Source organism: Aythya marila (assembly GCF_965140915.1).
Source record: "Aythya marila genome assembly, chromosome: 3".
Taxonomy (NCBI): domain Eukaryota; kingdom Metazoa; phylum Chordata; class Aves; order Anseriformes; family Anatidae; genus Aythya; species Aythya marila.
The window spans coordinates 76,702,580-76,726,781 of record NC_139044.1 but is presented as its reverse complement, the minus strand read 5'-3'; the positions used below and the strand labels follow the sequence as shown (position 1 = coordinate 76,726,781).

The 24,202-nt window shown below is 39.2% G+C and overlaps 1 protein-coding gene across 1 annotated transcript; it reads right to left on the bottom strand.

Annotated features, from left to right (window-relative positions):
* Positions 1 to 12,726: 12,726 nt before the first annotated feature.
* On the bottom strand, positions 12,727 to 22,225 carry GJA1 (gap junction protein alpha 1). The gene is made up of 2 exons (XM_082755878.1): positions 21,921 to 22,225; positions 12,727 to 15,796 (listed from the first exon to the last, which is right to left on the bottom strand). Exon 2 carries the CDS (start codon positions 15,782 to 15,784, stop codon positions 14,639 to 14,641), a length of 1,146 nt encoding a protein of 381 aa, XP_082612004.1. The 5' UTR covers positions 15,785 to 15,796; positions 21,921 to 22,225; the 3' UTR covers positions 12,727 to 14,638.
* Positions 22,226 to 24,202: the final 1,977 nt, after the last annotated feature.

Genomic DNA, 24,202 nt, shown 5'->3' with positions numbered 1-24,202 from the left:
TCTCATTAAAATGGAAACTACCATCTCCAATGTGTGCATGACAACAAATACAATAGCAAACATACATGCATTGGTGCATAAATATACATTAATGCCATCTTCCTGAGGTTAACTGTATGATTAGGGAGTGAGTGCAGCTCACAGGCTCAGCCTAGAACAGCCACCCCCTTGCTGCTCCCTGATCGCCTTCATTCACAGGGTCCATCAGGGTCTCCATGCTGACTTGGTCTGTTTGGACTTACTTGCTGCCTAGGCTCGTGCAGGTGGTCTTTCTGCTCTTGCCTGACCTTCATTGTGAAAGATCAAACAGAAGTGCAGCTACAGGAGCTGCTTGCACTGTTCCACTTCCACTACAGTCCATGAAACTGGAAGATAGGGGATGCAACAATATCAGGCAGGATCTGCAACACAAGATCTTGCCTTGTGCAGAGCCCATCAGAGACATCCAGTGGCTGGCTTTGGGAAACCTTCTTCTTCCATATGCCTGCTTCAACAGAGAGAAATCCTGTACCACCCTTTCTTCTGGGCAACGCCTCACAAGCCTGCCTTAGTCTTTTGCAAGGGAATTGGGGGTAACAAAACATGTACAGGCATTGCAGCTGATTTTATGGAGCTGCCCAACAATGAACCGTGTGTCATTACTATGCAGGACAGCCTTTCAACTTTCCTGTTTTCCTGATTTCAATCAGCTGATCATGAATTTCATCAGGTCATGAAGTCTCTGTTCTAATGTCTGTCCCAAACATTCTGTACCTTTGTTTAAATACTGGACCATATGGTCCAATTAATATGCATTTGAGTTCTCTATAACTTAGTTAGTTCCAGGGAGGTCTTCAGGCAGCATATTAATTTCATTTTATGAGTCAGTCTCCTGCAGTTTTACTGTGTTCCATTACTTTTTGGACCAAAAAAAAAAAGTCTTATGTTCAATATCCATTGTGTGTACTAGGGAAGGATGAGAGCTATTCAAGAAGAAGCTGCCTGGTAGTATTGGTTGATTCACAGTGGTAAGTGTATAGGGGCAGAAAATACTCTTTTCTAGAGGTTTGAATAACCTGGTAACCTTATACACTAGGATTTAAGCCACAGGATATCAAGACATTGTCCAGACCTAGAGCTGGACTAGAAATTCCTGTTCTTCTACCACTGGGAGCCCATCTCTGAATGTCCTCATTTCAGTGTAGTTTATACCAAGATGATTTGCCAATTCCTGCAGGGGTCTCAAGTAGTTCATTCAGTCCTGACTTACAGACAGGAAAACATCTTTAGTATGTGCTGATGTTTCCAAAACCCTTACCACTCAAATTCAGCTGTCAGAACTCTATCTTTAGATAACCCTTCTAGCAGGCTCCATTGTTCATCCACACTTACATACAGAGCCAAATTGTTACCCTGTTATTCTTAGAAGAACAGGAACGTGTGAAGGACGCTCATCTTTTTGAAAGAAAATGGCTATAAAGCCACATTTCCACTCTGGGGAATACAACTAAGCAGGAGCTGCGGAGAGTCAAAGTTTGGTAGCAATATAAGAGCAATTATAATGAAAGGGCTTCTGAACCTGTGCAGAAGGCGACTACATATGTTTTCCTGAGAGGTCAGGGTACGCCCTGGTAATGTCCTCACTGACCTGTTCCTAGGAAGAGAAATCAGACAGGAGTGAGAAGATATCTAACTGTGCTGGGTGATGCCATGTCAGGTCAGAGCTGCATCAACAGTGTAACTATTTTCATTAAAGTTTAGGCAGACAGTTTGGTGTTTATGATAGGCATCCTCACACCCTTATACATGACTATCATACACGCACAAATTTCAAAGGCAAAGACACACCCACACACCCTTAATCATTTGAAGATGAAAACAAAATATAAAATAAAATAAAAAAAAGCAACAACAACAATAAAAAAACTTATGTTAGCAGTTTGGTGCTGTGAAACCTCACATGGGAACGATCTGTTTCTGGCCTGCTAAAATAAAATCCCTGAGAAATGAAGTTTATGATGTGTGAAATAATGTACATGGACAACACCTCCTTCTCATCCTCTCCTCCCTCCAGCTCCTCAAAATAACCCTATACACCCCATGCACAGCCAATCAATCTTTCCTTCTGAGCCCACAGCCCAGTGGAGCCTCATGTCTTCTACCCTTTATTCCCCCTTTGGTTTATGCAATAGATTATATGCAATGCGTGATATTTGGAAGCCACATCCTGCTGTAGGCAGGGCTGGCTGTACTCCTTAACACAACACTTGGGGATGACTCTGCTTCCAGCAAGTAGAGTCAATGTGCTGGACGTGGTTTAATTGGTGCCAGCTTTGTCCTGTTAACAACTGTCGGCTTTCTTCACTTGATGCATCAAACAGTGATGTTCTGCAGGTTATAGCACCCTTATGCATTAAAGCCTTTTGTATACATTGCTGCCTGATTAGACAGGAAATAGTGCATGGCACCAGGGGATAATTCACGTGAGTAAAGTTACTTGCATGCATATGTATGTGCAAAACTGGGGCTCCAGATGCGAAATACATCTTTTTCCAATCCCTGAGCTATTCACTCTGAATATGTCTATATACACATTGCATGCTTATTACTTTTTATTACTTTTAAGACTTAAAAATAAAATTGGCTTGAATTTAGTAGGAGGACTGGCAACAATCCAGGGCAATTCTTGTTTTAACTAAAGCAGTTTGCCCACTGCTAATTTTAACACAAGCGATTTATTTTATTAACATGGATGCAAATGGTAAGCGCTCTCTCCCTTCCTACCAGGCTGTAGCACAAGGCCCTGGAAACAATGGCAACACAGATCAGGGGAGATGCTCTCTTTGTCTGGAATAAAGGTGTTTTTAAAATGCCTTATTTTCATACCTGTCTTTGCTAGCTGAGCAGGAAGGTAGGAGCTAAAAGCCTCACACTCCAGACGGCCCCAAGGAAATAACTGAGTGAGACACCAGGTGTAATTATCCCAAGCTTTTCATTCCCTTTAACTTCAGTGTAGATGTAATAGGCCTGGCTTCATTATGGTAGATGATGAGACTGCAAGCACTACAACTTCAACTAGGAGAGGGGGAAAGCCATGGGTAATTGCTATGTATAGACACTGCAACTAGTGAGAGACCTTTCACCTGTTTATCTTTCCTTAATAAAGTTTTTGCAGTCTATGAAAGAATGACTCTGTTATTCCTCACCAAGCTTCACCACATGACCCAGCTTTTTCTACCATTCAAGGAATGCAATTTAAAATAGATTTAGACTCCTCTGCATAGCCGAGCATGATGCCTACTGGAATGCCCAGCTTATGCCGAACTCTTTGCTTCAGTTTAAATAAATAAATAGCATTAAAATCTAATAATGGAAAGTATAGCTCTTAAAAATAGACTGAGGTAGCGCTCACCCAAAGCTTCAAAGAAAGGTATGTGCAGGAGAGAATCTAAGAACCAATTCATCAAGCACAGGAGCAACCAGACAACCAAAGCTGGCGAAGTTTCAGGCACGTAAGCATCACCACTGCATCTCCCCACCCTACTGCAGGAGTTCCCAGCAGGAGTTAGACCTGTTTTCCTTTTTTTTGCACTTCAGCCACCTGCTTTCCCTTCAATCAGATTCTCCAGGGGACACAGGAACTTCATGAAGCTATCTGTGGTGAGCCTGGCATCCAAGACAAAAATTACTACGTTATATTTCTCCACCTCTGAGGCAGCTGTTTAAAAATGCAGCAGTAATAGAAAGAATTTTAGGTTTTTGGTTTGTTTGTTTATAACTTTTGATGCTGAGTTTTGTGTGTTTGTCACCATAAAACATCAGTATGCAAAATATCTCGTGAATCCAGATGGCAAAGACAGTTTCTGTCTGAAACTATTTCACCTCATGCCTCTTTCTGCTTTCTTTCAGTCCTTATCCTTGAACATGAAGCTATAATTTTTGATAAGGGCATATAAGTTAATTATGACTCCTAATGAAAAAACAAACAAAGAAACAAACAAACAAAACCCTTACAGATGTTTTACATACCAAGTTACTTGATCAAGTTGGGTTTAAAATATTTATTAATATTCATATATAGAAAATAATATTCCCTCCAGTGCAACATTTTTGGATTTTCCAAAATGCACCATGGGTCACATAATGGCTGACCATGATGCTTCATGGGACTTTTAAAATAGCTTGGAACCCATCCAGGAGAGCATAGTCCAAACAGCAGCTGCCACAAAGACCTGAGGTAACTTTTCCAAATGAGCATGCTGGAATTCCACTGAATTCCACTTTCCTTTTTGCTCTTGTAAAATTAAATGCATGTGGGAAACAGAAAATTTCTGATCAACAGTACTCAATTACACTTTATTTATTTATTTATTTATTTACTTATTTTTGGTAGTTGAATTTCCATCTATACGCTTTTGGCAGACAAATGATGGTGCTGCCTGTTGGCATGGCAGACAAGGTGCCGCACCACCTGTTCCACCTGCTCTGCAGAGAGGACAGACCTATTCATGCATCTGCTCCTTTTAGACTTTAGAAAATGTATGTCAAATTTAAGATTTTCAGGAGTGAATAAAGGAAGTAAAAAAATCTATAGGAATGGGAAGTAAAAGATGTACATTCATGATGAACACATCCCACAAAAAGCAACATAAAAATTCCAGCTCTTTCTCTTGTAAATTTATTAAAGTGCTCAGGAGTATGCAGGTGATGTAAGAATGATTTCCCAGATACTCTGGTTCTAAAAACCTACACAATTAATCTTCTTCCTTTACCCAAAACATTTAACAGCAGATCAGTTACTTAATTTGCATGCTTCTACAAATGGCCTATTTACATTTGATAGGGACTTCCTGAAAAGCTTACAGTTTGAAAAGCTTGTCTGAGTATGGCCCAGAGCAACGGAAAACAGAACAAAGAGAAGAGCTAGTGTTATTTCGAGGTGGGATGACACAAAGTGCAGGTGGGATACAAAAACCTAAGAGAAGGAGCAGCATGGAGAAAGATGCAGGACAGCTTGGTGCAGTTCTTCAAGATCTGTCCGTCTCTGAGCCAGCAGCAGCATGGGCCAGTGTCTCCTGGTGACTCACTGCAGCAGGGTGTGACAAACCCAGAAGCAGTGCAGGCCACACTGTTGTGGCTCTCAACCCCAGCTAGTAACAGCACCTTCTGTTGGGCTCAATGAGTCAGTCACAGCACTGCTAGGATGTGGAAATATCGTTTCCAGTCCTAGGGCTGGCTGTGCCTCTGGATAGTTTTAGCATCTCTGTATCGTATCTGACCACTGAGTGAAGTGAAAAGTGCAAGCAAAGACAGATAAATTGCAAACAAATCTGGGCCAAACAGGGATCCAACAGGGAGCAGCAACAGGAAAACACAGCCTTTCAAATGTTTTTGAAAAATAGAAATCAGAGTCTGGGTGGGGGGAGGGAAGGAGGCGGTACCTTTGTACTAGACAGTGTGCCTCAAGCATGGCTGTATATTGCTCAGCAATACTGTGAAGTAAAACAGATTTATCTGCTGAGATATGTATTCATCATTTGTTTCAAAAGAGTGTACTGTTGGGCCCAAAAAAAATCCATGACTTTCTAGAGACTCTTAAGACCAGAGTTTCTCACCTCCAATGCTTTCAACACCCTCATCTCAGATTTGAAGTTTCATTTTTTTTACATATGTGAAAATCACAGAACACCTACTACAGAGCCACTCTTTCTTTTCAAACATCCGTTTCCCGGTAGTCAACTTTTTTCCTACACCACCTTTCATATAGCTGTGACTAGTCACTCCCTTTCCTTCCTCCTGCTCTGAGACCTGCAGCTCTACCACTGTTAAAATAACTGACATGGAATGCTAACTTCTCTTGCTGGACAACTGAGACAGCCGTGGTTGTTCAAAATGTCGAAGGACTGCCCAAACAATTCATCTTGCTGTTCTTCCCCAGCTCCATTCTTGCTTTGCTGCTTTTTCAGAACCTTATTTCTTATTTGCAGATGGCTGTTTGTTGTGGCTCTACCGATGAAACTGCCCTGATGCACCATGGGAAAATGAAAAGGAATCTTTAGGATGTACCTCTGATGTTTTTGAGGTCATCTGTAGATTCTTTCTTAAATAGTACAGGAGTAGCTAAAAATATACTGGATATTACATATATAGAGAATATATTTCACCTAGAGCAAATGGAATGAGCAGTAAAAATAAAAGCAAATAAAATGAGTCCAAAACATCACTCATCATTAAAAACCTCATTCAGACATATGGTTATGTTTATGATTTTGTGTGATATTTAAATATAAGAGGGAAGAGCACCCTTTTTATAATAAAACACACACAAACATACACACAGATCTGAAAATGGAGCAAAAATCACAGCATGTGGATGCATGTGTTCGTTGACTGCATGGGAAGCAAATTACATGTATTTCTGCATGTTCACACCTTTTGAACCTAGGCCCAAGATTATTCTTCAGATGACTGTTCATATATATTATGGTTTAAAAAGGGCATCCACTTGACCTCTATCAGAAAAGTTTATTTGAAAACAAACAAACAAACAACAATAAATAAAGCAGATTAGCCTTTCTGCTGAGAAAATACAGGATAATTACTGTATGAGTCTGGGGAAGATGGAAATGATAAAAGTTCAGAATTGTTCCATATTTACTTTATCCAAGATGTTCTGTTCCTCTGTGGTGTTATATTCCCCAGACTGAATGGGCTACTATTGCTCTTTTTTCTTCTTTGTTAATGGTGCAGTTTTGAGAAGATTGTTTGCAAACACATGTTGGGATGATAAACTCCAGCAAATATTCAGCTTGTTTTATAAGTGAGTGAACTTCTCAATATTCACAAGCAGCTGTTGTAGACACGCTGAAAATGCTTGGAAAATACTACAATTAGATTATGCTTAGTTGGATTGTCAATTTCTGCTGGTATACTATGGATAAGTTGTTCCCCAGGAGTCTTACTAAAGTCTGTAGAAACATATATAATTTTCTATTTATTATGTCTGCACCCCTTTTGCCTTCTTCATATTAAAGCTTTTTTAATAAAAGAAGTATGGATATATTCAAGTTACATGAAGATGAAGACTCCCTGTAATGAGATAATCTACCTGTGATCTGTTGCCAGCTTGACTGAGACTAAGTTCAAGGTAAAATGTGTTTAGAGATCTGAAGTAGTAGATTACCAGCAAAGAAAACTTTCCTGTTTCCTTATCTTAGGGAGACTGGCTTCCTCCTAGCTGTGGATACTCCTCCTTCATGGAGTACTGAAATATCCTTGTTCAGCATTTTCTATTTAATCTTTTAGTGATAATGGAGGTTATGTGTAATTTCTGTGGCTGTTCAGATTCCCTTTTTGGTTCCCGCAGTGGGTAGAACTGGTGTTTGTGCAGTATCATACAAGATGACTCTGTAGCACGCTAATTACACAGGGTTTTCAAAGTTCTTTGAAGATGAAAAGTGCTGTATCAGTGCAATTCCAGGTATTATTATTATTTATATAGTGTTCTCAATCATTAGAGTAAGCCTAGCTTTGAGTTCCTTTGGGACTGAGGTTGGAGGAAGATTTGGAGAAACTCCATATCCTTGCACTTTCACTGCATCTGTGCAGAGGGGTAAGGTAGGTAACTAGCATCCTCAGCTCCCCTACGGTCTTCTTTAATTATAAAATAATATCTAAAAGAAAGTGATTGAAGTAAGTGTGGACTGCTATAAGGGAGATATAGAATGACTTTTTAAGCTGTCAGCCAAAACTTATAGTTGTTAACACCTGTGATATTCATACTGAACAAAATGCTGTAAAATGATTCATGTATTCATAGATTCATGTTTGGATCTTCCGTCTTCTCCTGAAATAAAACTACAAGGACTTCAATAAAAGAAGAATGTACAAAGTAAAGCTCAGAGCAGGATTTTCACCTCACGTCACTCAACAGAACCTCCTTGGCTTCAACGGAAGTATGCCAGGTTGGACCAGGTAGGATTCTCGCCTGAGTAATACCTCTTTGCCTACACACACAAAAGCCAGGTGACAATCTCACAGGTGGCTAAATACTCAGGTTTCAAACAACCACGATGAGTCTCCCAAATATATGGCAGAGTAGTTGCAGCAAAACACTTTGAAGTAATGATGCATAGATAAAAACTGGGAAAATTCAAAGTGTAAGCAGAGCCTGTGTTTTGAGGAGGCCTCCCTGTGGAGGGTGTCCTATTATATGTAAATGCCACTGAGAACAGCATGCAAATATGGTCATTAGCAAGGGTTTGAACTTTTCCAGAACAACTTCAATTTTGAGCTAAGATACTTCAGTCTTCAAAGGCAGTGAACTTTATGACTCAGCAAAAGCTGAGACTGAAAACGTCTGGCTCAACAAAGACTGGTGGTTTTAAAATGCCAAAGTATCCAAAGGCTTTTCTAATCCCCTAAGAAATTTTCTATTCTGTTTTCCTACTCAGTTAGTTGTACATGTGTAAAAGAGAATCAAATATTCCATGTTTGCACTGTTTTGGTATCGGTTATCATTATATTTCTTTACATATTTGGGGTTGCTCATGCTTTCCCCTACACAGCTGGATGGTAAAAGAAGGAAAAAGAGGAGGATACAAAGACTCCCATCCAAACAAAGCTCACAGAAGAGCTAGTGAGAACAGAGGCACATTCAGCAGCATGGAAAAACTGCTCAGGTGTCTGGAATATGAAAACCTTTCCAAAAAAGATGAGAGGCAAAGTGAAGATTTCATTCCTCAGCCCAGATGAGTTAGACACGTTATACAATACTCTACACTCCCTTATTAATTTCATTAAATTTACGAAATTTATCTGTTAAAAAAAAAAAAAAAAAAAAAAAAAAAAGGAAACTCTTAGATTATTTTTTCATAAACTTGCCTCTACACTGAGTTACAGTAAAAAGAAAGTTGTGAGGAAATAGTATGATTGCACACATTCAAGTGGTCATTCATTCAAGACTTAATAGCTTATACCTATAAGCTTTCCCTTAACAGTTATACTAATGAAAATTAGATGTCATAATTATCTCTTTATGGATCCAATCTGTGTATTTCTGAAATTGAAATGAACTTTTGCATTGATTTAACTGAGTGAAACACAGTAACTCGTGAATATTTTCTTAGGTTTCCTGTCAATTCTAATGGGAAGTATGCAACTGTGGTCTAGGCTTGCTTCAAGGAGCAATTTAAATGTCTGAACATTTTCCCTTTTATATGAGTCTAAGCTCACGTCTCATTTTATTATTCACATCTTTTCAACATAGTAGCAGAGACTTAGTCTCTTGAAATGACAGGAGAGTCCACAGTCACGAGAAAGCCTTTACTTGTGATTGATTTGACTCCACTTACTGTCTATTACTAACCCAGTACAGCCTGTCCCAGAATCTCTGCCTCTAGCTTCTAGCATTATACTTCTTCAGCACTTAAAAGGAACCCTGTGAAAACATGTCTGTCTTCGCCCAGGGTGCCTTTGCATTGCAAATTCAAGCATGCCAATAAACTGGATGCAGCATTTTGGCTACCATGAGAAAAGAGTGAGGGCAGCCATTTTGGAGGTTGTTAATCTTACCAGATCACTGAGCAGCTGTGTCTATTTAAATAACTTCTAGACATAGTACACATAGATAATGCTTAAGGTGCATACATGCAGGGTATTTGTATGGCTTCACAGACTCTCCTCATAGTGCTATACATTAGGAAGCATTTAAGTTTAAAACAAGCATTCTTTTGTGTGTGTGTGTGTGTGTGTCTACCAAAATACCTTTGAAATAAATAGACGGACCAATGAGTTCTTCCTGTTTTAATCTAGTGATGCACTAGCATCATATAATTTTCATCTGACACACTTTCCAGGATGGACAGAGTCTGGGTGTGAATATGTCCTTGGGCATAGTCAAAAGCATGTGGTTTAAGTCAGGGAAAAGCGGTCACGCCTTCGTAGAGCTAATCCTGTAGTCCTCTCTTTCTGGAGCCTTTATGTGCAAAACTAGTCTTGATCATAAATTACAATAAAATAGAAGACCCTCAAATAGTTCAAGGGACTGGGACAGAGAATACATCTAGGTAGTGGTTACTCAGGCGTGGCTTATGCTTCCAACCTTATTGCCTATGTTGGCAGTAGAAACAAAAGTAATAAAGGAGTAGCTTCAACAACTCTGTGCTGTCTGAGCATTTTGTTTTGTTTTGTTTTGTTTTGTTTTATTTCCTTCCTTGTTTGGAGAGCAAGGGCCCCTCACGGGCCACCTCAGTCATCCTTTGGTAGATTCAACTGCAATTATCTGGAGTTAATAGCATGAGAAGGAAAGGAAGACATCTTCAAGGAGATTATGGTCAATATGACTAATAGTATAATACACCACATTTTAATAATACTGTATATTAGGGTGTTTCATGAGCTCAGTAGAAAGCCTGAGCTCAGTAGAAAGCCTGGTACTGCCATGTCTGGATTAGCAGTAAACAGAGAAAAGAAAATTATATAGAAGACAGGTAAATCCTATTCTCTCCTTTATTTTGTTTGAATTCTGGAAAACGAAGCAGTAGTAATCAATGAGGAATTACAAGAATAGTTAAAAGAAGCCCTGACCTAATGAGTTAGAAACAGCCATAATCAATACTGGAAGAGTTTCTGACCTTACGTACTCAGAACTCCACATGAACCAGTCAAAGTAAGTTCAGATCTGGATCAACTCCCAGATCTGAGTTCCAAGACTCAAATATTTACATCACTATTATTATTATTATTATTATTATTATTAAATTGGATCAATACCAAGTTGCAGAGAAAGTTGGACGGAAATGCCAGCATGATGGCAATATGCAAGGGAGCTGGTCATCCTGTGTAACACAGCAGAATTGCTAACAGCCTTATTTCTGAAACAGTAAGATGACTCCATCATTTAAAAATGACTGGTTTCAGAGGGTGTGACAGGTACACTCAGAAAGTTTGTCCTGGTTCTCAATCTACTACTGCAGGCCATAATAGTTTCCAATTTAAATATGGAAATTTCATTTCTAAAATAGGAAAGAACCTCCAGTGTGTGCTCACTGTATTTAAAACATCTTGAAATTACATGATCTGCATATAGATTTCAGGCTGTCTTTAACTTTTATCCTTCTAACTTTACTCTTTACAGACTTTTCAAATTACTGGGTCAGGGTGGAGGCCTTAGAGTAAATTTGCCTTTTTTTCAAAATACTTCTACACAAAATATCAACACAAGCTTTTACTACTTAACAGGTTTTGAATTTTGTTTTTCTTGCTGTTTATTTGTTCATAATACCTTGTGTTTTTGTTTTGTTTTGTTATCTTCTCAAATGTGTATTTTTACAACACCTTTTCCAGTTTGAATTCAGTATCTAACATATCCTTCTTGAGAGGTTTAGCAATATGCACTAGAATCATATCACACAATATTTTACATCATTTGCAGAGAGAATGCTACTGCTCCTACACAGATGCACTGGGAGAAAGTTTATAAAGAATTGGATGAATGGCACACAACATTATATCTTTGTGATGACTTTTAAGCATACAAGAAATATACTCCACAAAAATAAACCTAGGTGGGAGAATTGGCCGTAAGCACACTTACCACCAAAAATGAGTCAAAGAGCCTTGGCACTGCAGTGGTAATTTATATCAGCTGTCCAAGATGCCTGAAGGAACTGAGTCCGTAGTTTGGGGTGTACCTGACAATCAGCCTAAGAGACAGATTTTGTCTCAGGGTAAGCCCTTCTCTGGATGTTTCTCTGGACCTTCCCAAGGGAATGATCTTCACAAAATGCTTGGAATGTTCTTCCCTTTGTACAGATGAACCAGGACAAGCCAGCTTAAAATGACTCATTGTTATTATTGAAGAAACAGTTCAAGGAGTCATTCCTTGTGTTTGTGCTTGTATAGTATCTCTCCTAGCTGTGAATCCACTAACATTGTCCTGCTTATTTTCCCCCTCTTTACTAGTAGGAAATTTGGACTTAAAACACCAAACAAATTTTAAATTTGAAAGCTGTGTCATAACTGCATGACCATTATATTTTGATTTTTCACATTAAGAAAAAAAAAAAAAAAAAGAAAAACAAAAAGAAAAAAAAAAAGAAAAAAAAAAAAAGAAGAAAAAAAAAAGAGCTGAACCATCTTTCTTTCAGAGTCCAGTGCATGAAAGCCAAGCACTGGGCATCTTCATTACTGACAGGGACCTAAAAGGTGAAGCAGTAACCATTATATGAAATCCCAGCCTTATCAAAGTCAGTACCTTGCTCCCACTGAGTCTGAAAGGCTGAGGATTTTATTCCAGAAATTCAAACTGACTGTCAGTCAAACAGTCTGATTGCATGCGGAAATGTAAATTTGGGGCAATGATTTTATAATCCATAATCTAGGCTGCATGAGAAAAATGCTTTAAAAATTGTGTGACAGTATCTTGCCGTTATATTTTTTATAATCGTTTGAAAATAATTATATATATATATTCTGAAACCCATGGCAAGATTTGCATTACAGTAGTTCATGCCGAGCCTGACTTTTTTCCATGAGTGTCACAAACAATGCTTATTTTTCCAGTGTTGTGAGGGTATCTGAATTTGTTCCTGTGAAATTTCAATGCAAAGTAAATCCAGATGGATTAAATCAAGACTACTGCTGAAAGGCAGGGGGAAAATGAAGAGGGAAGGAAGGAGTTCGGATTATAATACCGAAACAAAAGATATATGGGCATATAAAACAGTAAAAGACAATTAGAAGATATATTTATACTAAATTAAAACTTTATTGACTAATGTTCTCCAGACAACATGATCTGATGGACTAAGGTTGCAAACATGCAATGAAGTTGAACACAACAGTAGTTTAACATGGAATGTCAAACAAATTAATATATTGTAGTAAATGAAACCATTTATCTATGTTGCTGCAAAATGAAACCAAGCTATGTATTTCCTTGGTCAATCTGTGTTCAGCTAAGAGGCAATGCATTTGAAGAAACTGGTACATTTCTTTAGCATATATTTCAAATAAATTAGCTAGAATTGTACTCTTTTAAAATCAACTTCACTTGCATTTCAAACAAAACCTAAGTGTAAACACTAAAGTTGCTAGAGCCATCTAGAAAGACCTAACTGTCAAACTTGGAGTGGACATTACAGTTCAGTAAATGTGAATATTTAGTACAAGAAAAATACCAGTTACTGCAAAAGTCATGTAGGCATATTTTATTATTAATCCAGCACAAAGCATTTCTTCTAAGTTTCTCACATAAGACTAAAGCTTGCTTACAGTACTACAACTTCTATCATTCAAGCATCATTATTACCTATCAGGGAGATTGGCTAGATGACCTAATGGGTCTTTTCCATCCCTAACTTCTACAAAAGAAAATCATTCATGCCAGGAAGAACATGGTTCGCTACATCTTGGGCTTGATCCTGTAGACTTTGTTCAGGCAAAACTCCCACTTATTTAAAAGAGAGATTTTCCAGAGCAAGACATCCAGGATTAGGCCTTTTTTTATTTTTTAAAAAGCATCCATTTAGGATACATGGAAAATATTATATAGAATTAAAAAAATATATGACATGTGCTTCACTTGCATTGAAGGAATCAGAGAATGTAAACACCATAGTGGCCCATATCTTCACAATATCCACAAGAAAGTGTCAACTGCAAGTAAAGTGTGTGCGTATGCTTCTCAACTTATGCTTCTGAGCGTGTTTTGTGTATACCTTTATCTCCATGTCCACACACATATGTGCACCCTTAAAATACATAAAGCTGTGAAAAAAAATCACTAAAGTCAGTTACTTGCCTGTCTTAATGCTTAAATCTGCAAGTGGCAGCAAACTGGATTTTATATGATGCTAATAAACTTTACGTGAGCAGCAGGACATGAATATTACTGTGGACAAGAGAGTGTGGTTGCTGGTTCTACAAGCGTGGAGCCAACCCACTTACGCACATCACAAAATCTACCTGCATGAAGGGCTGGAAAAAGCAGGTGACCAAAGTACTTACTGGTGGGCCATGTCTGAAATTTGAGTTGTAGCCTGTCCTCACAGAAGCCTTTCAACAACCTGGAGGACCATATAGGAAAGTTTACCTTCAAAGTGCACTTTTTAAGAATGGAATGTTCTTGACAGGGAAATGATCAGAGGCAATCCTGGATTTTTTGCTTGTTGAATAGGAAAAACGTTTTCATCTTCAGACAGCACTTCACCCTGACAAATGTGAGTTCAGTTATTATTGGGTTTTAGAAGATTCTTTAGAAACAAACACAATAGTACGCACATACACATACACTCAGATATTTACAGCCTTTCTAGAAAAACAACCCCCTACCTTAGTAATGACTACTTATCTTTTTCCTTTTTTTTTTTCTTTTTTTAGTATTTAAATTCTTTAAACCAGCTACATTAAATACCAATGTGTATTGTACCACCCCACACCAACCCCACATCTCCCCCAAAAAACAGCAAGTATTTTAAAAGTTTGTTTGCTTGTTTGTTTTTGTTGATTTTTTTTTCTTTTTTCTTTTTTTAAACATGATTGTTAAAATCTCCTGCTTGAGACTATTAAGTACCACCTCCACTGGAACAAGATCAGCACTGACTGCATCTTCCAATGCATGTCGTTTCATAGTCGAGCAAGTACTGCAGCAAGAAGCTTAGATCTCCAGGTCATCAGGTCGGGGCCTGCTGCTGGCTCGGCTGCTGGCTCTGCTGGGAGGCCTCTGGTCCACAATGGTGAGGGGTTGCAGCTCATGTCCTGACGCCAATTTTTTAGTGTTCTGGTGCTCATCAGGGAAGTCGAAGGGCTGGGCATGCGAGTTGGAGATGGTGCTGCCAGCCTGCCCCATCCTGTTCTGCTCCGCACTGTAGTTGGCCCAGTTTTGCTCGCTAGCTTGCTTATTGTAGTTACGACAGGAGGAATTGTTCCTGTCTCCGGTAACCAGCTTGTACCCTGGGGGAGACATGGGAGACAAGGGGGCGGTCGGTGAGGAACACCCATTGTAATAAGCATATTTGGGGGAGCCACAGTCCTTGGAAGGGCTCATGGTGCCACTGTGGGAGTAGGGGTCGGTTTTCCCTTTCACACGATCCTTGACACCCTTGAAGAACACGTAGAAAAGCTCGATGATGTTCAATGCAAGAGACACCAAAGACACTACCAGCATGAAGACGATGAAGATGGTTTTCTCAGTTGGGCGGGAGAGGAAACAGTCCACTCTATGTGGGCATGGGTCTCGCTCACAGGTGTAGATGGCACTCAGGCTGAACCCATAAATGTACCACTGTATCAGCAAGAAAGCCACCTCGAAGACAGATTTAAAAAGGATGCTGATGATGTATGTACGGAGCAGTCCCCCACGCATCTTCACCTTGCCATGCTCTTCAATCCCATACTTGAATTTCTTAATTTCTATTTGTTTGAGGTGCATATCCACATTGACACCATCATTCTGGACCACCTTGAGCTCTTCTTCTCTTTTGTTCAGCTTCTCTTCTTTCCTCATCACGTAGAACACATGAGCCAGGTACAAGAGTGTTGGTACAGACACAAATATGATCTGCAGAACCCAGAAGCGCACATGGGAGATAGGAAAGGACTTGTCATAGCAGACGTTCTCGCAACCAGGCTGTTGAGTGTTGCACCGAAAAGCAGACTGTTCGTCTCCCCAAGCAGACTCGACTGCCGTCCCCAGTAGCAGGATTCGGAAAATAAAGAGGACAGACAGCCATACTTTCCCTCCTGCAGTAGAATAAGCTTGAACCTTGTCAAGAAGTTTTCCCAAGGCACTCCAATCACCCATCTTCACGGGATGCTGGTTAAAGAATGAAACAAAGAAAAAAAAAATAGTGATGGTTGAGACAGCTCTTTAATACTTTTGATGTACGGAATCAAACAGATCAATGCTAACAGTGCAGTGGTGTAGCTTTGTTTTAATTCATGTGTTTCAGTTAAGTTGCTGGCAGAGTGGAAAGTAAGGGAAACTTTAAAGATAAATATTATATTATGTCTCAGAACACAGTTAAAAACGGTTTCTAATTTCACTTCAGTTTTCAAGAAGTCCATGAAAACCCTTGGCTGCCACTGTGGTTTGCTCAAACCAGCCTTCTTAGTGGCAGCCTCAATTCAATGACCAGTACCTGCCTCAGGCAGAAAACAGCTGTGACACACTACTGAAGCAGGATGTGGAAACACTTAATGGCACTGCCTGAATATGCTAAGAATAAATGAAAGATTTCTCTTGCTCATGTGTAGCTCATTCATGGTGATTTTTATATTCAGTCTTTAAGTGAATAGAAAAGCAAAACATAGTACATTTTGTATTTAGGTTATACTATGGTCAGATACCAAAAATTTCATCATTGCAAATGTGTGTTAAATTTCCTATGGCAACATTAAACTCAGCTATTGCACAAATTACTGCGTGTGATACATTTAAGAGTACAGCTCTTAATGATGCAAAGTTTTTACTATATTTACCTTCAGAAAAAATAAAAAAAAAAAAACACTTGCTATGTAAAACAAATGTATTGCATTAGCATTTGCAGCACAAAGATCAACATCAGTATTCTTTACCCATATTTTTATGAAAGAACCAAAAATATTAAATACATCAGGTGTAGATAAGCTCAAATCTCTATATTGGAAGAACTGGTTTCCTAGCTATCTGTGTCTTGCTTAATTTATTGTCATTTCAGCTTTGTATTTGCATCTTTTTACATTTAAATTCCTTCACTTTACTTTCAAAGGAAAAAAAGATCTAGCCAGAAAAAAAAAAAAAGTAAACGAGCACTTTCTGTTTTTAAGGCAATTCCTGGCGTGCAGTTTGCATTCCGAATGTTGAACACTGGAAGTTTAAATTGTCTCTCTCAACGTAAGTGTGTATCCTGGGACACACGCAGCTTCTTGGGCATATCTGTAAATACACAGGGTGACATAAAACCAGTATTCTGACTTGACATTCTAAATTCCTAGGAAAAACAAAGTTCACTGCAGGGATTTTATAAACTTGAAAATGGTAATCTTTTCTGGACAAAAACTTACATTTTAGCTTGCCCCACATGAATAAGCATGTGAAATTGGGCACCTAAAAGAAAAAAAAAATAAGCAAAAAAACTTCCCTTTTAAAATAAATGTTACTCAGCAGAGGTATTTGTTCAGTGCATGCTGAGTAATCTCTTCCCAGTATTAATAGTTTTGACAATGTTCAAACGATTTCCTTCCCATCACATCATGGATATATTCCCTAGTGAAGGTCATTTATAGAAGAAAGGAAAAAAAAAAAAAAAAAAAAAAAAAAAAAAAAAAAAAAGACAATAAAACCTTTTCTGGATAATTCATAAAATAGGAAATTTTAGCACCGAAGAGATTTTCTTTCAAGAAGTGGTGAGTCACTGGAAACACAAGATTATAAATTTGGCAAACTCAATCATAACAATCTATGCCAAATTAAAATAAATAAATAAATAAAAACACATCATCTTTTTTGCCATTGGAAAGAGTCTGAGAGAATAATGGGAGACAAGTGTTTAAAGTACTTGCTCCAAGAGCTCAGAGACGACAATTATCTTTGAACTCCTGCAAAATATCCCAGGGCCATTTCTCCACTTAGTCAGCTTGCTCTGAAGTGTAGAGGAAGTTTACCTACTGGGGTGTTCAGACCCTTCCTCACATAATTAGTTTGTCACATGACTGAAGTCCCATCAACGGATGAGGTCTTCTTCAGACTTTTAAATCTGGAAGCCTCACTGGGAGAAATATACAATGCGTTTCTCTCTGACATATTATTTTAGTCTTTCCGAGGTTTAGTCATTCCCCGGAAAGATTAGTTTATCGGTTCAGGTTGGTAGGAATGGAGTCAGCACATGAGCATGGAGGTCTCTGAAAAGGCTGGAATGAAATGTTACCACGTTCCTCCTTAAACTGAGATTGTTAAAACAGGGAACAGTCTGTAAATGTACAACATGTTAAGTTTGTTTTAAAGGCAAACTATTTTCTCCGTGTCCTAGAAGTGGAAGTGGACAGAAGGAGCCTTTTTCAAGTAACAGCTTCTTGATTTAATTAGTGAGCTTTCTGATGATTTGAAACTACTGAACTGACAGAGTTTCCTCAGACTCTATGTATTTTTTTTACTGCCTAAATGTTATTTCAGTTTGAAAGTTTGATTAAGAAAACAGAGGATGTGTTATTTCTAGGCAGCTATGTGTTGTTTGTTTTTTAATTATACTCAACTCTGGTCAATTAATGTAACATGATTTACTTCAGTATTGACCTACTTAATCCCACACCTGCGATATTTCGAGAATTTACTACCTATTTTATAATTTGCTTCAGCATGCAAAATTACTAAGCTTCATTTATATCCTCTGGCAATATAAACTCCAGGAGGAAACATTCCATGCTTGAATTACTCATACATAGTTTTGGAAAAAAAAAAAAAAACAACACTTTTTTTTTAAGAGATCAGTTACACGCTAGCCTTTGCCAGTGATAAAAACCCACATCAATTCAAAACATTGTGCTGTTAATCAGATAACCTTGTGGTGGCACAAATATATTATTCCTCTACTTAAGTGGATTCTGTTGCTTTATGAAACACAGTACTTCATATTGCTTTAGAGAAAACTTATTCATCGGATCTAACTTTTTCATTTTCAGAACACTGAAAGACCATTTTTATTAACTGATTACAAAATACGTTTACTCTGTATAAAAAGATGTTCTTCATCAAACAAATATGTATTTTAGTTTTGTAAATAGTTTGAAATTGATGGAAGATTGCCTTTAAAATGATTTATTCATCCTTCAAGTCTCTTTTTAACAATTAAACTTCTTTTAACAGTTCCACTAAATAACACAGGTTGACCTGATCTACTGGTACAATTTCGGCACTTCAGAAATTTAAGGATATGGGTGATGATGCATATGTGCATTCCATGAGTTCTTACTGATTATTACTTACAGGATTATTTATTTATTTGTTTGTTTATTTGAGTTGGACTAATGCAGGCCTATTAACCTTTTTAAAAGTGGATTTCTGCCAGCTTCTACTGCTTGTGGGTAAAGATAGGGAAGAAAAAAAAAAAAAAAAGTAGCAGGAGATATGACAGCATTCATCTGTAAAGGCTTTTGGATGACCACATATATAAGAAATCTGATTTGCAAGCCACAATTAAGAAATTCTAGAACTATTTTTTATGGACAACATTCATCATGTCATCTGGTTCATATTTTTCAGGAAGAATAATATAAACTCAGTGCTGTGGTAACATGTCCAGGTCTGACTACAGTGTTAGAAGGTCACATGCTAGTGGACGGAAGAGCAGTAAGGGTTTAGAGTGTGATCTAAAACAGGATTGTGCAGCTGAAGCAGTCAGAAACAGAACAAAGTTTTTGTTCTCCTATAAAAAATTAAGCACACATAAAAATTAAGTAGTCAGCAAAAGAGAAGCTTCTGGACCTTGAACATCAACCAACGTGATCATTTCCCAAAAGTAACCAGCACTGGAGAGAAAGCAAGTGAGATGGACAACTGAAAACATTTAGATGGGTTGCAATAGCGAAAGATAGTTTTCTGATATCTCACAAAAATTAGCAAATGTCTTTTAGACATTCCCCTGGAAAGGTGCTGTTCATTTAATCTGCTGGACAAAGGTTACACTCTAAATGGCTGCAGTAAGTAGAATTTCAAGTGCCTCAGCTGTCTGCTTTTTTCATTGTCTGTTGGTATTGTTGGTGGTCAGACACCAGTGGATCTTCCCCATAGACTTTGCCTCTCCCATGTAGTATTCTGTACTGCCAATTCACTTCTAAAACATAATTACAAAAAGACCCAAAGCAGCCAGAAGCAGTTTCTTGAACACTCTCTAGTGGTACAAGTCATGTCTACCCTCTACGTTATTGCCCAAATTCATCCCTCTTCTGACTCACACTGGAACTAAAAGAAATGCCGAATTCCTTGAGGGGGCCTCGGGCCCTCTGACGTTCATACTTGCAGATTTTGAAATTTGTAACTCTAACAAATACGTGTACAGAATAAGCAACAGACCAGATGCCTCCATGAGAGATATATTCTGTGGGTAATATCTGGGGGGGGGGGGGGGGGGGGGGGGATAGAAAGATGGGGTGGAGTGTACCAGAGACTGAGGAAGGAGAGAAATGTATCTGATGAAACAGATATTGCTCAATGTCATCTAACCTTCCCCATGCCCACAAAAATCCTTGGCCTAAACTGGTGTTCATTTCAGAGACAAATAAAACTAATCTTGTAGGCTTGCATTATGTGGAAGCAGAGATAACTTTGCAATGTTGAATCTGTTTGCACTCCTGAGCATATAAGCATTCAGATTTATGTCACAAATTAAATCCCTTGTGTCCCTCTCTTCCTCCTCCTGAACTCAGCCTGCCGCTCACCCTTCTCCCATTTGTATGCTTGTTAGGTATCATGGGTCAGTGCCAGTGTTTGGCTTTGAAGTTTTTGAAGGAAACACTTCAGTAAACATCTCAAAGACTAGAGGCTTAAATTCTCCAGTGTAGTGTGCTGTCCAGATGTTAAAAATGGCAGGATGAAAGCTTCACACCAGTCCTCCAACTTGTTCCCTATACACTAACGCACATGCAAGCGCACACAGAAATCAGGCACAAGGTGTTCGTAGGACATTTTTATCCCCATTACCATAGGCTTTCAGGAATTTCATGTCTAAAGGAGCTCCTCAGACAAAATATGCCCCTACACATGGCTTGCTGGTTATCATGAGGCAAAACTAAGGACAGACATAAGCACACAATATTCTTGTTTAGAGAGAAGAGCGTGCTACTTGATAAGATAGATCCCGCGCTTCGTATTTCAGTTGAAGGTCCTTTCTCCTGCTGTTTCCTTTTTCATGTTGTTCTTTCACTGTTTGCAAGCAGCAAGCAACAAACGCAATACGAAATCAATCCAAGTATTGCAATTTAAAAAACTTGTGAGTACGCCAAGAGATGCTGCTCAAGCATTCCTCTTCCCCACGTTTTGAAAGTATTTAAGCCTTCAAGGTAACATAAAAGGAATGTGTCATATTGGGATTATGACACATATTGTGTATATTCTTTCACAGCTCTTCCTAGACAACTTTCATTTATATCCACCCAAAACTTTCACAGACATTGCCAACGTGGTAAGGCATATCATGATATCTCACATTCCTTCTCTAAAATCCCTTTACTGAGGTTGCTAAAACAGAGTAACTATATACAAACTAGGTTAAAACTCCGTAACCCACGTCTGGCTTTTATCACATCTGTTTTCAAAGAAAAGGGGAAAAATCATCAGAAAGACCACGTGAAAGTCACCACGTTGGTAGCTGCTGCATTTAACAAAGCAACTAATTAAGAACCTTGCTCTGCACAAGCGAGTCGGCATCAGTCGGGGCTGCCATAGGGAAGCCAAATGAGTGGGGTGTAAGTGGGGCACACTGGGGACAAAGTCTCACTTCTGCAAACTTCTGGTGGGATTTCAGTGCAAAGTAGAAGAGCAAAGAACACCAAAGTGTTTTTTTCTTTTTTTTCTTTTTTTTTTCTTTCTTTTTTTTTTCTTTTTTCTTTAAAGGAGCTCATTTAGGCAGAGACAAGCACACAGCAGTGATTTCACTGAAACATGAGCAACAAGTCTGCGTCCCAGCTGTGCAGGCATAATTTCACCGCAGTTCCTCTCTCAGTGGCGCATGGTTAGAAGTTGTAGTCGGGTCGTATTTTCAGAAATGTATAAAAATATGACAAAGGAAGCAAAGAATAATCCCTGTAAGTTTAAACTTACACGCATGCTTTGTTTTGTTTTGTTCTGTTTTCCCTAACAAGTTCGACCACCAGCGAAATAACACGAAGTTCTTAGAGTGGAAAAAAAGTTTTTAGAAAAAAAAACGTATACACAAAAAGATGAGAAAGGAAAGCTTTCAACTTACCCTTGCTGATCAGCAGTGAAGCTGGATCAGGATACTTCTCTGGAGGGTTAAAGTAAAATGGAAGAGCACGTTCAGGCACTCAGACCTGTCTATTTAAACTTTAAAAGTCTACTGCTGTTTTGTATTTTTCATCCTTCCTTCCCCACCAGTGAAAGAAAAGTGCTGATACCTCGTAAAAGTTTTTTCTAACTTGGACCACTGGGAGAGCTTTTAACAAGTTTTCAAGCCTCTGACTGTGAAAGAGGAGGGGAAAAGGAGGGGTAGCAGCCCAGGAGGAGGGGCACTCTGCAAATGGAGAGGAGGAAGGTGGGGGAGGAGGGCGAGAACTGACGGCACAGCAAAAACGGGGACGGCCAGGAGGAGAGCGTGAGCTCCTTCAGGTCGGCTCCTGCTGATGCAACAAAACCGCGGCCAGGGCAGGCCCCCGGCTCCCAGCCCCCGTTCCCCAGCTCCCGGTTCCCGGCCCGCCCTGGCCCAAACCCGGCCGGGAGAGGGAAGATGCTGCGGGTGGGGGACCGGCGTCAAGCTCCCGGGTGCTAGGGCTGGGCTGCCCGGCTGCTGTCGCCGTCTCCTGATCACTGTGTGGAGAGAAAGCCCTCTCAAGTCCCCTTACGTTTTGTTGTTAGTATCACTTTGTTTACTCGGGTCCATTTCCTTTACGTGCAGACATGAAAGTACACCGGTGTGTTTGTTTCGACGGGATATATCCATCACACATTTTTTAACTGTTGCTTGTGTGTCTGTGTGTGCATGCATCCCATGGGAGAAATGAAGAAATGATCTCACATTCCAGGAAACTCTTTCCAGGAAATTTCAGAAAATAAAGCACAGTTCAGAAATTCAGAGTTAAACAGTGGGAAGAAATGCTCCTGATAATTTTTCAACTAATTTTTACAGAACAAAAGCATGCTCCAAAGCTGATCTATTCAGTCAGAATGAAGCTGGTTTGGCTTTGCTCCTGATCAGTCCATGATTAAATGCTCCCTGCAAAAAGCCTCTTCTGCAGAAGAGAGATTAATTTATTTCGGTGTGTGTGCTAAGTTCCTCACACATGGAGTCCAAACTATGTTAGGAATTGGTCTCATACTTTGTGTGTCATGGGGCATTAGCTCCTCCACAGGGTTGCTTAAGAGCTTTTCTAGACGTGGTCAGTGGTTTGATAGTTCTTAATGAAGTTTCGCATTTTGGATCGTACCAGCCTTGTTTGAGTTTCAGTTCCTCTTATTCTAATGGGATATTTCTGGGATCATCCATGTTAACTAGTATGGAAGAGTGTTTTTGTTTTCTTTTTAAAGGTTATAAGAAAGGTGAGAAGTCCAGTAGTGGCCATTGAGAGTTTCCCAAGTAAAGATCCTCATTTACAATTTATTCTTGAGGTAAAGAACACTACACTCTATAACACAGCATAGATATTCCTGCTCATTTTTCGCAGCTTGTGCCTAAACTTTTTCCACCCTGAACTCACTAGATGAGAGAACTAAGACAAGACCTTTGTAGAAAGGCACTCAGCAGGGAGCTTTGAAGCTGCGAAAGACACACACAATCATTATTCTTGCTCTGGAGTCGTTTGCAGAAGACCACACTGCCTCCTGTTTGAGAAGAAGAGCCAGTACACTAGAATTGTCCACCCTCCGTTCTCCTTCTTCCAGCTACAGACGAAGATGGTTGTTTCCCCAGCTTGCCCCCTTTTGCTTTGATTCTGGCTGTTAGCTTTGACAACATTTTTTCCTTTTTACACACACACACACACACAAGTGTTACAAGTGTTACAAGTGTTAAAGTTTATGGCTTGGCCAAGCCATATGGCAGAAAGAAACCTTTTCTTCATCTTCTCTGAGTGTTGTTTTAAGGTGTCTTTTTCTCTTTACAGCTTGAGGAAAAGGAAAGTGGAAAGGAAGAAACAGAGCTCTGTGCTTAAAATGTGGTGGGACCGTCTTCAGAATTAAAATGTAATATACAAGCCATAGTGCCACAGTGCCTTCATGACTCTGTTATAGGTAGTGAGTGGAGTACACATAATGCTCCTACTACTGCCCCCTAAAACTCTGGTTATTCTAGTGCAAAGTATAAAGTGCCAACGACATGGAAACATGCATGCTGTTGCAGGGACAAGGAGATTTGAGGTGTCCAATGTTTTTGTGCTGAAAAAGCTGCCCCTTAGGAAAGCAGTGCTTTTTCGGGGGGTGGGGGTTGGGAACCACACACTAAAAACAGAAAAACCAGCAGAACAAAACACTCCCTTCCCCCCCCAGCCCCTTAAATTATAGCATGCAACCACACAA

What these genes read in the sequence shown, in the direction of transcription:
- GJA1 (XM_082755878.1), bottom strand. Translation starts at nt 15,784, where the DNA reads ATGGGTGATTGGAGTGCCTTGGGAAAACTTCTTGACAAGGTTCAAGCT.